At 42.2% G+C, this 17107-nt stretch overlaps 1 protein-coding gene across 1 annotated transcript in view; it reads left to right on the forward strand.

The window, feature by feature from the left end:
• LOC144699638 (myosin-1-like) overlaps window positions 1-17107 on the forward strand; it is a 33398-nt gene that overhangs the window by 4204 nt on the left and 12087 nt on the right. The window contains exons 11-28 of the mRNA XM_078570728.1: window positions 4525-4643; window positions 4729-4878; window positions 4973-5143; window positions 5381-5687; window positions 7034-7039; window positions 10002-10069; window positions 10245-10332; window positions 10424-10541; window positions 10802-10925; window positions 11027-11163; window positions 11261-11516; window positions 11611-11853; window positions 13558-13734; window positions 13839-13984; window positions 14350-14440; window positions 14530-14919; window positions 16100-16226; window positions 16426-16544. Of these exons, the coding sequence (XP_078426854.1) occupies window positions 4525-4643; window positions 4729-4878; window positions 4973-5143; window positions 5381-5687; window positions 7034-7039; window positions 10002-10069; window positions 10245-10332; window positions 10424-10541; window positions 10802-10925; window positions 11027-11163; window positions 11261-11516; window positions 11611-11853; window positions 13558-13734; window positions 13839-13984; window positions 14350-14440; window positions 14530-14919; window positions 16100-16226; window positions 16426-16544 (2837 nt within the window). The remainder of the gene's footprint in view (window positions 1-4524; window positions 4644-4728; window positions 4879-4972; window positions 5144-5380; window positions 5688-7033; window positions 7040-10001; window positions 10070-10244; window positions 10333-10423; window positions 10542-10801; window positions 10926-11026; window positions 11164-11260; window positions 11517-11610; window positions 11854-13557; window positions 13735-13838; window positions 13985-14349; window positions 14441-14529; window positions 14920-16099; window positions 16227-16425; window positions 16545-17107) is intronic.

Below are 17107 nucleotides of genomic sequence, written 5' to 3' on the forward strand. Positions count from 1 at the left end.
CCTCCAACACCCCATCCTCTGACCCCCACCGACCTCTGACCCCCACCAAACTCAATTCCCACCACTTCTCAATCCTATCCACTTACCTTAGACACTTACCTTCTCCTTGGCCTGCCAAGGACCTTTGAATGTTAATGGACCTTTAAACCCCCTTCACTTTGACTCTGCTGGCCTTTGACACTGGGCCCTGGGGACGCACTGCATTGCCTGGATCTCACCCAGCCTGAGTCAGAAGGTCAGGCACGATAGAATGAAAAAAGAATTGAGCTCAGTAATTGGGCATGGAGTGACAATCCGGCGCTGATCAGGTCCAATGCTAGCTCCAATATCAGCCAACCTTCTAGGCTATTAGGATAAGACAGCTAATTAGCACCTAACCAGGGGAGTGTTTCCCCTTTGGATTCCTACCTGTTAGAAACTACAAGACTGTCCAAGGTTGTTTCATATCGAACAATTACAGACACTACAGCAGAGGTAATTGATCTATTTATACCAAAGTTTTGTCACGTAATGTCCATGCAAGAGCCATAATATAATTTGGATTTAAATCAATGAAGTGATGGCATATTGTATTTTACGATAAGCATGGAACAACCTGGAGGAGATTGACTTGCACAACTTTTACAGTATACATCAACTGGTCTAAATCAAAGTTTAGTTATAACCTTTTTTTCTGCTATCTATCCAACCATCTCACCTATTAACATTAAAAACTGAACTAGCATTTTGACATAGGTGGGCAGTGCCCTGAACAAGTATGCTGACTGCAGGCAGTATAGAAAGAAGCAACTGACCACATGTAGCTCTGAATCGTTGTAAACAGGTACTGGGCTCAATTTATATAATAACAGAACAACATCTGGTTAGTTTGGGCTGGATTTGAATCCAAAAGTGAAAAGAGTGTCTTTGCCATTGTGTGATCGAGCTCCTCTACTGGGACATTGTTCAAGGCCCAAAGTAATAATAAATAAACCACACAAGATCAATAGAAAAGGAAAGACCTGCATTTATAGAATTTTTTCACAATTTATAGCCAATGAAGTATAGCAATGTCTCACAAAAACCAATGGGAATAATGACCACATCATTTGTTTTAGTGATGTTCTTTAAGGGATAAATATTGAAAAGCAGATCTCTTTTGCTCTTCTTCAAAAAGTGCCATTGGAAATGTTACATCTGCCGGGAGACAGTTTAATGTAATGGTGGGCAACCTGCAGCCTGTGGGCCACTTGCGGCCTGTCAGAGTTCTGAGTGCAAGACATTTTGGTGACCGTTGCCCACACGCAGGATTGCCGAATTCCGCTGGTTTCCATCCGCATAGTTTTTTCCTACCCGTATTACTAAAGAGATACGCACGTTAAGCAAGGGCACGTGAAGTGAGGTGTGTGCTGATTGCACACAACATTGACTATGAGAGCCGTGCGCTTGCTCTGTGTCCAGTCAAAGCACTGCTACGGTTCAGTTGGCACACCCCACAAATCCTAGGTACGCAAGTTCAGTTAGCAAAATTACCCTGTTCCGGGAGACCATCTCGGTAACCACACCAGTGGACGTGGAAGGTTACGTTTTTTTATGTTACTTTTTCTGGCACTTTTGCAGATCATGGTTAGCGCATATGCTCCATTTCGATCTTGCGGCACACTCACTAGCCTAGGTTGCCCATCACTGGTTTAATGCTTGATCCGAAATGGCACCTTTGGCAGTGCAACTTTGTCAGTACTGCAATGAAGTGGCAATCTAGACTTCTGTGTTTAAGGGCAGAACTTTCCATTCTGGAGAGTAAGCCCAGTATTTTCCGGCCCTGTAATGGGTGGGGCCCACTGTGGGCGAGGCGGCGCCCCAGCCAGAAGTCCATTGACTTGCTCCAGGCCCGGAAGATCCCAGCGGCGGGCGGGAGCGGAAAATCCCGCCGTAAGTCCGGTGGCGGGCAGGAAGGTTGGTGTGATTCCAGCTGGATGGGGCAGGTGATTACACGCGATCTTCCACTTTTTAGCTCATTAATTATACATCAGCAAGGAGCTCGGTGAATCTCATGGCGAGGCGGGCAGGAAGTTGCCCGCCCCAGTGTTACCTCATGGGGTCGTAGGTCCTGGCACCATATACAAATGGCACCCAGACAGACATTCACTCAGTGCAGGCCACGGGAGCTCTGCACTACTCTTCCTAAATCCTTGAGGCCGCAGCTTGTACTGGAGAGTCTGGAAGATGTGAGCAACCACATTCTGGGAGTCTCCGGCATTGCCTTTCGCTCATCTCTAGATAAGAGTGCCGCCTGAGATACGCCCATGGTCAGGCCAATGTTCACCATTGCAGTGGTCCATATTCACCAGCATCTTGACCATTAGAGGCTCCGCTGCCTCTTGCTGGTCAGGCCCTTGCACCTCCTGGTCCTGTGCCAACCAGCAACGGGCCCTCCTTCTAGATGAGAGCCATTACCAAGGCAGGGTTGCCTGTATCATCGACACCTCAGTGGATGTGTGAACGAATTGAAGTGATGCATTTAGCGAGCATGTCCGTTACAGGTTTCCCTCCATCTCAAAGCCAATAGGCCAGTGCTAAACCCTTCACCTGTCCTCCATCTAGACATGGCATCCCCACTCCACCCCTTCCAGTAAAAGGACGCCCTGGACCAGAGATGGGTGTTCCATCACCGTTCATACACGAATGCGTATGGAGACACTGTTCTTTAACCAGGGTTTTGAGAGCCATGTGCAAGAAGCCTCACTCTGACACTATTTCACTTGCCCCTGCTACCCTCAAGACTATATAGAGAGACCATTGCCTGGCAGCTTGGAACGACTAATGACTGAGCCTTGTCAGCCATGAGCATTCACCCGGGAGGATGGAGGTTTGGAGTCGGGAGTTGGTTTCCCTCCACCAGCTGTGTCCCTCAGAGGCATCCACCTCCCTCCTTCCATTTGTCCCTGTCTTTGACTGCAGGGATGGCAAATGGCACAGAATGAACAGCAGCTCCACACCTTGCTGGGATCTCGATGTTATGAGACTTGTGAGTCAGGAACAAACCTGCTGCCGTGTGGGCTTCACCATTGAGAGGAGAACACAACTGAGAATGGCTGACATCCACTGGCCTCATAATTATTATGGTGTCCACTTAGTTGGCCACTTGTGCTTACCTTGAACTCCACCCACCCGCAAAAATCCTCCTCTCACCTCGAGGGATCTCACTGACTGACTAACTGCGTGGTCAAGGTCAGTTTGGAAAAATGGTACACATCGCTCTTCAAATTTGCTCCACCACCTCCTAATCTCCCCATGTCACCCACCAACTTCCCCCATCACCCTTGACCCACCTAATATCACCATTCCTCTCCCCTCTGTCACCCTTGAACCTCCCCAGTTACCCTAAACCCTATCACAATCCACCTCCACGTGCCTTCCCTCCCCTCAGAACCAACACCAGGTACCGTCCCCATGCCCATCCTCACTCTGCCACCTCTCGTTATCTGAGCCACCTATCTTGTTCCCCTCTGTGACCCTCCCTGATGAGACCTTCATCTACCAAACTCTCACCCTGGACCTGCCACACTACCACATCCCACTCCCTGCCACTCCCGACTGTGACTGTTCCCTCCTATCACCAGTACCCTGAGTTCACACCCAGGACCACACCTTCAACACCACTGACCCCTTCTCTAGGACACTCCCCCTTTCTCAGGACACTCCCTCCCCCTTCCCCAGATACTCTCCCTCCTCTTTCTCTGGACACCCTATCCTCCCCCTTCCCCAGGCACTCTCTCCCCCACCCTTCCCCGGCAACTGTCTCCCCATGTCCAGCCTTTGCTCCCACCTACCTGCACCACCACCACCACCAACCACCACCCCACAACCCCCCCCCACCCCCACCGAGCCTTTACCTGCCTCCCATGTCCAGCCTCTGTGCAGCATTTGCTAACGGCACTTGGGTGAAGTTATGCCGGGTCCCCAAGAAAGGAAAAGCAACATCTACGGACCTCAAAGTCGTGGAAGAAGTGAACTTCGCCTGGTGCACGCCACTTATATGCAGTTGTAAAACTGAATGTTCTAAATTCTCACTGGCGGAGAACTTAATTTGGAGAGTGAATTAATTCCGGTGAGGCGGCCTTTTAATGAGCATGCATGAAATGCTAATTCATGCAAGTAGGGTTCCCTAGGGCATTGTTTGTCTAGAAACTCGACCCACTTTTAACCCACATTGAAAGTCAGGAGAAAAAATTTCCAATAGTTTATCCTGCCGTTAGGAAACAGATATTTTGCCTCCCGCCAAATTAACTGCCCTTGGTCCTCCATGATTCTTGCCGCTGGTGGGAGTGGAAAATTCCGCCCTAATTTTCTGGAGTGGAAGATACCCATAACCTTCTAACTCAAGAGGTGAGACTGACACCAGTAGAAGTATGTCAGTAATAAATAATACATGCAAATTTAAATGTGCAAATAAAAATCATATGTTGTATTGCCAAATGATTACAGTTAGCTTAGGGAGAAACCAAAAACATGTCATGAACAACCAATATTTTTTTTTTGCAGTTGCTGACAAAATTGCTTACCTTCTGGGCCTAAACGCAGCTGACCTGCTCAAAGCACTGTGCCTTCCAAGAGTAAAGGTCGGCAATGAGTTTGTTACCAAAGGCCAGACTGTACAACAGGTAATGCGTTGGCTGGAAGAAAGGAAATAGGCACAATTTTCGCAGCTCACAGAAACTGAAACATTAATTTTCTTTTCTTTTCCAGGTATACTTTGCAGTGGGGGCTCTGACAAAGTCAGTATACGAGAAGTTGTTCCTGTGGATGGTGCAACGAATTAATCAGCAATTGGACACAAAGCTACCCAGACAACATTTCATTGGTGTTTTGGATATTGCAGGCTTTGAAATTTTTGAGGTAAAGCTCTCAGCAATAGTCTGACAAGGACAACATTTATTAATACAATGCGAAATCTATGTCTATCATCTTAACGTATTGTGCCATTCCTCAGTTCAACAGCCTGGAACAACTTTGTATCAACTTCACTAATGAAAAACTGCAACAGTTTTTTAACCACCACATGTTCGTCTTAGAACAAGAGGAATATACAAAGGAAGGAATTGAATGGAAATTCATTGACTTTGGTATGGACCTGGCAGCTTGCATTGAACTCATTGAAAAGGTGAGGAGAAATTTGTGGTTTATTTTCCTCTCCAAGCTCGTTGACTAATGTTGATCATTCCCCTTCTATCCTTATGGTTTTGATTCACTTTTCAAGGTTTGGTTTCATGGATGCCAACAGGGCCTTCACCAAGTGGTCATTCTCATGTATACACTTTCATATAGAGTTCTAGTATGAATTCCTCACTGTAATAATTGAGATAATTAATGCTTTTTGTTTCTTTCTCTACATTCAAAGCCCATGGGCATCTTCTCAATCCTTGAGGAGGAATGTATGTTCCCCAAGGCTACAGATATGACATTCAAGAACAAATTGTATGATCAGCATCTTGGAAAATCAGTAAATTTCCAGAAGCCCAGGGTTACTAAAGGCAAAAATGAGGCTCACTTCTCCTTGATCCATTATGCGGGCACCGTGGACTACAATATTACTTCATGGCTGGACAAGAATAAGGACCCTTTAAATGAAACTGTAATTGGACTATACCAGAAATCATCACTTAAGGTTCTTGCATACCTGTATAGTTCTCACATGTCATCTGCAGGTAACATTTATTTTACATTATACATTAAAATCGTCAAATATCAATCAATCTTTTTGAATAGATTATCAACATTACAACAAATGTATGGTATATCAAATGTACGTTAACAATAAATATTGTTTTATAAAGGACATAGTAATAAGTAAATTATAGAGTGAGGTACAAAGCTCAAATCCATCCGAGAGTTTGGAAGTATTTCTAACTTTACCTAATGTTATGATCACAGCTGATGTTACCCCTGGACAAGCCTGATCCCAAAGTGAAATGCAGCTTGATAGATCCTAACTTTTAATTGTTTATTTAGGTACGTGGAGAGTGGCCACTGAACAAGAGTCACCGTAGTCAGCTAATGAACTTTTAACAAAAGAATAAAACATTTATTTAGCAAGAAACAACAGGTTTTCCTTCAATTGCTTGTTATCAGCAATAAATGTTTCATTTTTGGTCACAGCAGTTTTCTGAAGTTGGGTAGCATCAACCTGATCAACCGCCTGCTGCAATACAGTCACTCCCACATTACTATCTCCACTAGCCAAATCATTACCCAGAATAAAATCCACCCCTTCAATAGGTGATTTAGGAATAATTCCCACTGTAACAATTCAATTTACAAAGTGACTTTGTAAATTAATTTCACAAAGAAGCTGGTTCATAAATTCCACAATATCTCTTATCAATACTTTTTCTTTCATAAAATTAACTGGAACACAAATTGTATCATCAGCCACCATCAATGATTGATCTGCCCCTGTATCTCTCAATATTTTAATCAGTTTACTTATTTTGTTGTAAATGTAAGGGAACACTTCTCCTTTTGAAACAAAATATCCAGATCCTCTGTTAGCCTGACTTCCTTCACCAGCAATCAAAGAAGAATTCTCTGGGCTATCCTGAACCATATTCCCCTTTCCTGTATGTTCTGAGGGAACACATTTTACCTGTACCACTGCTACAGTTTTAACAACCATTTCCCTTCTGATGCAACCATTCCTGAGGATTCTCTAGGCATTCCTACTACTGCAATACGTCCACAATTTAATCTCCAGCAATCTGCCCTAACATGCCCCACCTTGTTACAGTGAAAACACTTAGGCTTCCAAATATCACTGCCACCCTCAGCAATTTGCTGTCTGGTCTGAGGAGAAATTTCCTGAGAATTCCCAACTGTCCCTTCTCTTCCCTAGCTACTTGCATTCCTTTCACCTTCCCATCGTCTAGCTTTCTCTGGTTTATAGGGATGATGGTAAAAGGGTTTAGATTTATGGACTAGTTCGTAATCATCAGCCATCTCTGCTGCTGTCTAGCTGTTTTAGCCTTCTGGTCTTCAACATGGATTCTAATTACAGGAGGAAGTGAATCTTTAAATTCTTCCAAGAGAATTATTTCCCTCAGAGCTTCACACATCATCTCTACCTTTAATGCTTTTATCCAATGGTGAAAATTACTTTGCTTTGCCCTCTCAAACTTAATATAGGACTACCCAGGCTGTTTCCTTATATTCTGAAATTTCTGCCTGTATGCTTCAGGGACTAACTCATACGTCCTCAGAATAGCCTTTTTTACTGCATCATAATCCACTGATACCTCTTCTGACAGTGATGCATAAACCTCATGAGCTCTACCTACCAACCTACTCTGTAAAAGTAATGTCCAGGTTTCTTTGGGCCATTTCATTTGCCTAGCTACCTTTTCAAATGAAATGAAGAGTACCTCCACATCCTTTTCCTCAAACTTTGGGAAAGCTTACACAAACTTAAACATCTCACTGCTCGGTTTCAAGCTGCAGGTTTTTCCATCATCGGAACTTTCCTCAGCATCTGAGATCTCTTTTTTAACTTCCAGCCTTCTGAGATGGTATTCCCTTTCTTGTTCCTCCTCTCTTTCCCTTGCCACTCTTTCTTTATCCTTCTCCCTTGCCTGAAATTCCAGTTCCAGCTTCCTTTCTTTCTCCTGCCTTTCCGCTTGCTTCCTTTGAAATGCCCTTTCTTTTTCCTCTCGTTCTTTTTCCTTTTCTTTTTCTTTCACCTCCAATTCAAGCTTTTTCAGTTCCTTTTCATGTTCAAGTTGCTTCATTTGCAACTGGACCTTAGCTAACTCAATTGACTCACCCCATGGAGAACGTGATCTCTCTAGTACCCCTTCCAGTTTTAAATACTGTGCTATTATCTCAACTATGTCTGCTTTCCTCGCCCCTTCGGGTAATTCTAACTCCAACTTATCCGCCAATTCCATCAACTTACTCTTGGTTAATTTCTGTAAACCAGTCGGTTTACATTTTTCATCATAGAAAAGTCTTAGCAACCTCCAAAGCCATTTCAAATTCCAACCTGTATAATATGCTTCACAGCAGCTCCAATTCCATTGTCCAGAACCTCTGTATCTCAACATACTTGTTTGATAAGGATTCACAGATCCCACCAACATTCAAGGATTTCCAATCCCACTTTATAACGATAATCCTGAACCAATGATTATTCCACATCCAATCACCCGCTGTCCGCATTTCAAATCCTGCAAGACCCCCAACTTTGTTATGCTCCCAGCTAATGTTACTCCTGGACAAGCCTGATCCCAGAGTGGAACCCAACTTGATAGATCCTAATTTTTAATTGTTTGTTTAGATACATGGGGAGTAGCTACTGAACAGAGTCACTGGTGTCAGCTCATGAACTTTTAACAAAAGAATAAAACATATATTTAACAAGAAAAGATGAACTATATTACAATACTCTTTCACCCACAACTATATCTTTACAGATATATACTGATTTGTAAGGATAATGTAAGTTACAAAAGCTATCTTATACTCTAATGTTCACAGTAAGTACACAGTCCATGTAAACCAATAGGCGACCTGTGGTCAGACACACCACGCTCTGAAACCAAGTGACAGATGCCGCCTCAATCAGATGCTATGGATCTCTCATCAACTCCCCCAAGGCGCTTGTCACACCATGAGCCAACCAGTCTCACTGAACTCTGCCTTTCACATGAGGGTTTCTAATCTCCACTCTCCAAGAACTCACCTTGGAATCTTCTCCCAAACCAATGCTTTCTCTCAGACGCCTTCTGCAAGGGTTCACCTCCAGGGTTTTGAACTCTCCTTCAGATGTTCCTCTTCCCTGGGTCACCACACACATTCAAGCTGTCTTCCACGTACTTTCTGTCACTGACTTAGCTGTCAACAGTACACCACAGCTTCACATGCCCATAGCAAAGAGTTACAGGCCTTCAGTTATCTCTTTGGACCTTCTGACTTCTCAAGCCTTTATCTCTTTAAGTTTGAAGCTTGAAATTTGAAATTTGGAGCCTTTCTCTACTCCTCACACTTAACTTCACTTAATAGGACCTTTTCCAAGTTCCTATCCTTCCCTTCGACTAGAAGGTCTTCTTGGGACTTTCTCTTGTTCCACTCCCCTGGATTTTGGGGTCTTCTTTAGCTTGGGCCTGGCTATCTGTCCCCTTTTCTAATCTCTCCTGGCAGCTGTCTTCAAAACAACTGAACTCAAACAGCTTCCAAATCAAACTGCTGTTCCTAGTTTCTTCTGTGTGTGTGTCTGTGGGAGGGACCTGCCTCTCTGGACTCCTGTTGCTAGGCATCAATCCAGTTTCTCTGCTCTTGTTTAACTTAGCTGCAACAGTTGTAGAACTCTCATTAGAAATGCAGGCACCTTTTAAAGTGAAACTAAAACTCAATTTGACCTTTTCTTAACACACAAATACAGAAGTACAAATCAAACTTAAACTTTAAAGCTAAAACTCATTCCTAAGACCCACAAATACCAATATAACTTAATCAAACTTTCTCTATTTCCTAACACTAATAGATCCAGATATAAATAACAACAACAAAAAAATAGCAGTGCAGTAGGTCAATGGTTATGGTCCTAGATGGTAACTGAGAAGTTGTGAGTTTAACTCCATTTCCCCTGCTCCTGATGCCCCTGCTACCCCCAGAGGTGGCCAACTTGGTAATTTGTGGCGAGCGTCACAATGTTGTAATAATCAACCTGGTTCACAAACGTCCCTAATTAGTGATGAGACTCTTAATGCCACTCAATCCTGCTATGAAAAATACCACCATTGGCAAACAGACACAGTGAGGATTGCAGCAGCTCAAGAAGGTGGCCCTCCATCTACCTTCTCAGGGCAACTGGAAATGGACAATAAATGTCATTTGAAAATCAATTGCTTTATTTAACAAAACTATTCAATGTTAAAAATTCTTAAGTTCTGTATTCTTTACTATATTAGAATAATTTATTATACCATTGCATACTATGAATTGCTAATGACAAAATATATACTTTGTAGAGGGTACAGTAAAGAAAGGTATAAAGAAGAAGGGTTCTTCCTTCCAAACAGTGTCTGCGCTCTTTAGGGTAAGTTCTTTATTTAAAGGCTTTCTTCTAACTGCACTGTCAATTCCAATCTTCCTAAATAAACCTGTACCTGTGGCATGGTAATGAGACATTGACAATAATTAGTTACTTAGTTACGTGAGGCTCAGTCAAGAAATCAATTGCTATTGGTTATTAAGTTCTTTGCTTGACACAGGAAAATCTGAACAAGCTGATGTCCACCTTGAGAAGCACTCGCCCCCACTTTGTGCGTTGCATTATTCCAAATGAAACAAAAACTCCAGGTAAGTTCCAGCAATCAATTTTATTCTTCTTTCTCCCTATTTGTGAAAAAAAGTGCGACAAAATTATAATTGTATTCTTACCACAACACAGGTGCAATGAACAATTCACTAGTTATGCACCAGCTAAGGTGTAATGGTGTGCTTGAGGGTATCAGAATCTGTAGAAAAGGATACCCAAGCAGAATCCTCTACGCAGATTTCAAACAAAGGTAACTAGTTGGAGTTTGTAACATTTCATATACAACACAAAATGTTATGCGTTACAAAAATGGCAGTTATAGTAAAAACAATGGCACTCTTAACTTTACCCAGCTCTGAAGGAAGTTGTTCACAATTCACCACTAACTTAATTTGCAAATTATAATATTTTTCATGCAAAGATCTGTTGAGCAAAAAGTAAACGTGAAAATGCTACAATTGTAAAGGCATAAATATGGGAATATGACTATACATGTTTTAAAATAAACAGATACAGAGTACTCAATGCAAGTGCTATCCCAGAAGGTCACTTTATTGACAGCAAGAAGGCTTCAGAGAAACTCCTATCCTCCATTAATATTGATCATACCCAATATAAATTTGGACACACTAAGGTAAAGACCTAATTTACTTCAATAAAATAATGAAGCTTCATAAATAGCTGGGTAATAGGAAAAACAGAAGTAACTCCTAAAGATATTTTCTGCACTTGCAGGTGTTCTTCAAAGCTGGTATCCTGGGTGCTCTTGAAGAGATGAGAGACGAAAGGTTGGCTGCGCTTATTACCCGCACTCAAGCCATATGTCGTGGTTTCTTAATGCGAGTAGAATTTCAGAGGATGATGCAAAGAAGGTACAAGAGAACTGTTCACAACCTGTAACAACCTTGATTTGAATAATAAACCCTTTTTAAAGAAAAACACAAATTCCTTATTAATTGCTTTACACAGGGAGAGTATCTTCAGTATCCAGTACAACATCCGTTCATTCATGAATGTCAAACATTGGTCATGGATGAAACTGTTTTTCAAGATCAAACCTCTTCTGAGGAGTGCACAAGCTGAAAAGGATATGCAAAACATGAAAGAGGAGTTTGGGAAGCTGAAAGAAGCATATGCCAAAACTGAAGCAAGAAAGAAGGAACTGGAAGAGAACATGGTTAGCCTTCTGCAGGAAAAGAATGACCTACAAATGCAAGTGCAAGCGGTATGTAAATTACCATTTTACAAATTAGTTAAATACCTCTATGGTACTCAAAAATGGGTTGCACTGAAAGCACGTTGTTTTAATCACTTCAAAGGAAATTGAAAGTTTAGCAGATGCTGAGGAAAGGTGCGACCAGCTGATAAAAAACAAAATTCAGATTGAGGCTAAAGTTAAAGAGATGAACGAGCGTCTAGAGGATGAAGAGGATGCGAATGCTGAACTTACAGCCAAGAAGAGGAAGCTTGAAGATGAATGCACAGAGTTGAAAAGAGACATTGATGACTTGCAGCTCACGTTAGCCAAAGTGGAAAAAGATTTGCACTCCACTGAAAACAAGGTACAAATAATCATTTTGGTTGCTATGGTTAAGTATTAGCATATTTCATCAACTTTAAAATACACTGTGTTTGTACTTTATGTTGAACTCGAGTTTGATATGTATCTTGTTTACACAAGTTTCTTGTTGGTGAAATGTAATATACTGTGGAGGATACCCAAATAAACAATAAATGGTAGTATTTTCAAGTGAAAAGAGAAATATGTATTCACTTGAAGGAAAGAGTGACATTTGACTCTAAACCCTGAACACCATTTTATGAGAGCTCCTTGTGTAGACTTGTGGGGCAGAATTTTACGGCCCTGTTTCACGTTGACGGGGCCGTAAAATGCGGCGAGCCATTATAAATCCCATTGACGACAGCGGGAATGTAAAATCCCGCTGTCGTAAAATCCTGCCCGTGATGTGTGATGCAGCAGAATTTAGTGCAACATCTAAATTGTTGTCACATATTTGATCTGTGTTCTAATCTCCCACAGCAATCGATCTTCTTCAGTTCTCTGTCCAAAGGCAGGTCCGACTCACTGCACCATGGAGGCCTAGGAGGCCGATCCAAAATCCAGCCGGAACAGGGATTAAACCCCAAGCTATTGGCACCACTCTGATCCATACCAGCCCTCCAGCTCCCCCAGAGAGTTTGAGTTGCTAACATACACTTTTACACGCATATTGTAGTCCTAGAGCTATGGATAGTGATGGTGGAGGCTCCAGCTTTCTTTCCATCACATGGCTGAATCTCTTATAACCTGCCACACTTTGGAAGGATTTGCAAGTTATTACTCAACCTGCTCAGCCATGTTATGAACGTGCTTTTCTTGGCCTTCAAGTCCTGGAGTGGAACTTGAACCCAGAGCTTCTGGCTCAGAGAAAGTGGTGCTACCCACTGCACTGCAAGAGCTCCCACAATTCATCTTTAATTCATTTTAATTCATTAAGGCAGAACTTCTAAACAAGCAACCAAAATGGAAGCAGACTGTGTAAATTTTCACCCCTATGGTACACATTTTCTGGCTCACAAACTGTGGGATTTTGAAACCTATGGCCCGGATTTTGTGGGAGTCGGAGAGTTAGGGACAGGCTTGGGTGGTGGAAGTCTGTGGCTGGTCCCAGAGCCACAATCACCATGGCATCAGCTAGAATTTTAACCTTCTTGCTCCCATATCGCTGTTTGAAACTGCAAAAAAATTTACACCCTGTGGGTAACAGGGTTTTTAACAGTGACGTGATTAATAACATTTGATCAACATCGGAACTTGGCCTGACAATTAATTTAACTTTGCAAACTGTTAAGCGATGAATTAGTAGATTGTTAAAGCTAATTAAAATATGCTTCTCAGAATTTTTTTCACCTCCTACCCTCACCTCATAGGTATGTCCCAATCTGTAATTTATTCTATTTAAAATAACGTTTTGAAATTGATTTCATTTCACTGCTTTTTCCTGTTTGGGAATCTGAAAATCATTTAATGTGATTGGCCGCTCAGACAGCCTGATAACCTCACTGCTACTCCACACTGTGAATGCCCAGTAAAGAATGCTATCAGTTGCAGTCCCACTGTGCGGCAAGAGAGATGAAATTCTTGCCAGTGAGATTGCTAGATTTCTGTGAGACTTACTTCATAGGCAACCACAAGCACTTTGAATCCACCGCTGTCTGCAAACTCCCATCTATTGTGTTTTCTTATATATTGTTACTGCATACAGGTTAAGAACCTCACAGAGGAAATGGCTACCCTTGATGAATCGAATGTTAAGCTGACAAAGGAGAAGAAAGCCTTGCAAGAGGTCCACCAGCAGATCTTAGATGATCTCCAAGCTGAGGAAGACAAAGTCAACAACCTGACCAAAACAAAGGCGAAACTGGAGCTGCAAGTTGACGATGTATATATCCTCAAAATAAGTATAAAATCAGTACATTCTTTGATGTGCACAGATCCCATCATATTGTCTTGGTGACCCCTTTCAATATCCACCTTCTTTCATAGCTTGAAGCGTCTCTGGAACAAGAGAAAAAACTTCGCTTGGATGTTGAGCGGATCAAGAGGAAACTGGAAGGTGATCTGAAACTTTCTCAGGATTCCCTCATGGATTTAGAAAATGACAAACAACAAATGGAAGAAAGATTTAAAAAGTGAGAGACATTTACAAAATACTTAAGTGTGCAAGGAACAGTTATAGTTCCTTGTGTATTAGATCTGTGAAAGCGATATACAACTTTGTACAAACGTAAAGTAGTAATCAAGTGCAAGTTAGTTTGGCAGACAGTCACAAAGTGCAAATTGGATGATCAGACATCAGAATATTGTAATGTATCTGATAACACAGCAGTGTAGTGTCCTTTATCCAAACCAAAATCTTGTATAATGCATCTTAACGGCAGGATTTAAATTTCTATAGCTTTTTGCAAATGTAGATTTGGATTTTCAGTGGAGTAGATGTAAGTGTAATGCCTGTTTCTCCACATAGTTTATTCTTCATTTTAATGTTTCCGAACAGGAAGGAGTTTGAAATCAGCCAGCTTCAAAGCAGAATCGAAGATGAACAGAACCTAAGTATGCAGTTCCAAAAAAAAATAAAAGAACTTCAGGTAAAATGAGTGTGTGAATAAATGGTGCTTTTCACTGACTTATTCTCATCTAACCCTCAGAATACAAGTTAAATTGTTCACATTTCTAGGCCCGAATCGAAGACCTTGAGGAGGAGATTGAGGCCGAACGCACAGCTCGAGCTAAGGTGGAAAAGCAGCGTTCCGACTTTGCCCGTGAACTGGAAGAAATCAGCGACAGACTCGAAGAATCTGGCGGCGCGTCAGCCGCGCAGATTGAGATGAACAAGAAACGTGAACTGGAATTTCAGAAGATGCGTCGCGATCTGGAAGAATCCACCCTACAGCATGAAGCCACGGCTGCTGCTCTTCGTAAGAAACAGGCTGATAGTGTCGCAGAGCTTGGGGAACAAATTGACAACCTGCAACGTGTGAAACAGAAGCTTGAGAAGGAAAAGAGTGAGCTGAAGATGGAAGTCGATGACCTTGCTAGCAATGTGGAATCTGTGTCTAAGTCAAAAGTAAGTCCAAATAAATGAGCATTGGTTTCTTAACTGAAAATGTGACCTGATCAATCCAAGCAGATTCATGTATATAAAATGTTTTATTCACTATGTGACTATCACATTTCAGATATTCAAAGCTATCATTTCTTGCTTTTTTTTCTGACTCTGGCCTCTACCCAAGTAGAACTGGATATTTACAGGGACATATTAAACTACATCAGCTTTTTTGAGCAATTAGTCTCAAATGGATCTCAAGACGTACCTAAATAAACCAATTCCATACAGTGGGCCGGATTATCCCTCGTGGTGCAGAAACAGAAGTCGGGACTGTTTCCAGCTCCTGAATCCTCCCCCAGGGAAGAAACAGTCACTCATTGGGATTTTAATGGAGGTGCCCCCTTAATTGGCATGGAGACAGGTTCCCTGTCCAATTAAGGGCAGCGGGCAGGCTCTTGAAGCTGTCAGGCCAATCAGAGCCTTTCAGTTTGAAAGGAGCAACAGGCTATGTTAGCAGGTAAGTGGCAGAGAGGGTACTTCAACATGGAGACACCCTCTTGGCAACTTTTTGAAACTTTAATTAAAAAATTATTCTATCAGCCAGGCCTCCACTGTGAGTGGCATGTGGTTGTTCTTACACCCAAGCAGGTAGGGATGGCTTCTAGGCCTGTCTGGCTCCAGGGTGTCCATCTCCAGACACCTAAACTGGCCTACACCAGTGCAGGAAACTTTAATTTAAATTAAAAACAATTTAACAAGGCTTTTAACACGCATAATCAGGTACCCTTCGCGTTGGGGTGAGTAGCCTTGCTGGTTCTGATCCCGGATCTGTTAAGATGGTGCCAGGAAACTGACATCCTGACAAGTGCCCACGTTCTCAGTCCCCCATCTGTCTTATTCCTGGCTCTGACGGGGCCCGAAAATCCCCGCCCAGAGTATACCAGAGGTTTGGCCTCAGAGAGGCTCGTTGGCTTGGCAGTGAAACATCAAAACCCTGCTCCGGGCCCATGACTAATGAGCAATGCCACAGGAGATAGACATACTAAACAAAATTGGAGATGATCATTGAAGATAAAACCCAGCAAAGGAAGAGTTTGGAACCACTTGGATGTGACAGTGACATGTTCTTACTTCAGATAGTTTTGAATACACTTTAGAATATAATGATGCAATGTATATTTTTATATTTCGCAAATAGGTCAACCTTGAAAAAACATGTCGCACCCAGGAAGATCAGTTAAGTGAACTGAAGGCAAGGAATAATGAGCATGCACGTTGCATTAATGACTTGACTGCTCAAGCATCCCGGTTACATGCAGAAAACGGTGAGTCGGTGCTGCAACGCGAACTGTGTGGATGAAAGAAAATGAGTATTATTTGGCCATTTTTCAAACCTGTCTTTGAAACAATATTAACCATGTGGAACATTTATATTACACAATGCTTACTAACAACCAATTGGAAAGTACTCTTTTGCTTCCTGAAACAAAAAGATGAAGATTTTTTAAAAAAATTTTCCTAAAGGTGAAATTTCCAGACAACTGGAAGAAAAGGAGAGTATGGTATCCCAGCTCACCAGGAGTAAGCAGGGATTTATGCATCAAATAGAAGAACTAAAGAGGCAACTTGAAGAAGAAACTAAGGTAATGCTGTGCGTTTTAAATATGTGTCTAATTATCATTCCTCTACTGGGCTGCATGGAAAAAGAAATAGATTTCTAGGAACATGACAGAGATGGAGTATCAGTCTCATAAACTTCTTTGGCTGTGAAATTTTAAAAGAACTCTATATATCCATTTTTTGGCACCACGGGCATTGTTTTGCCTCAAAAATGGTACAAACTATGTGAGCGCACACTTCTGGTACCAGTCAAACCAGATGTCATTTTGGTAAGATTGTTAGCATGCATGCAGTGAGCACCCACCGGAAGTATGCAGACCGTGACAATGAGTGTGTAATGCTGATTTGATGCCAGTGCTACCCCTTGGAGCCAGCTAACACGATCTCTTAAACCTGCAGAGGTGAACATGCATTCAGCAGCAGAAAGGATCCCACATCATCGTCATTTAAAAGAATCATTAATAACTTACAGGCTGGTTGGTGATTAATACCTACTGGGTCTCGCTGTTATTATAGAAGTGTTTAGTGGTCTCCAGAATTATTTAAGTGGCTAACATCTGTAGGAAGTGATGCAGCGCATTCAGGA

Source organism: Cetorhinus maximus, chromosome 24 (genome assembly GCF_964194155.1).
Source record: "Cetorhinus maximus chromosome 24, sCetMax3.hap1.1, whole genome shotgun sequence".
Taxonomy (NCBI): Eukaryota; Metazoa; Chordata; class Chondrichthyes; order Lamniformes; family Cetorhinidae; genus Cetorhinus; species Cetorhinus maximus.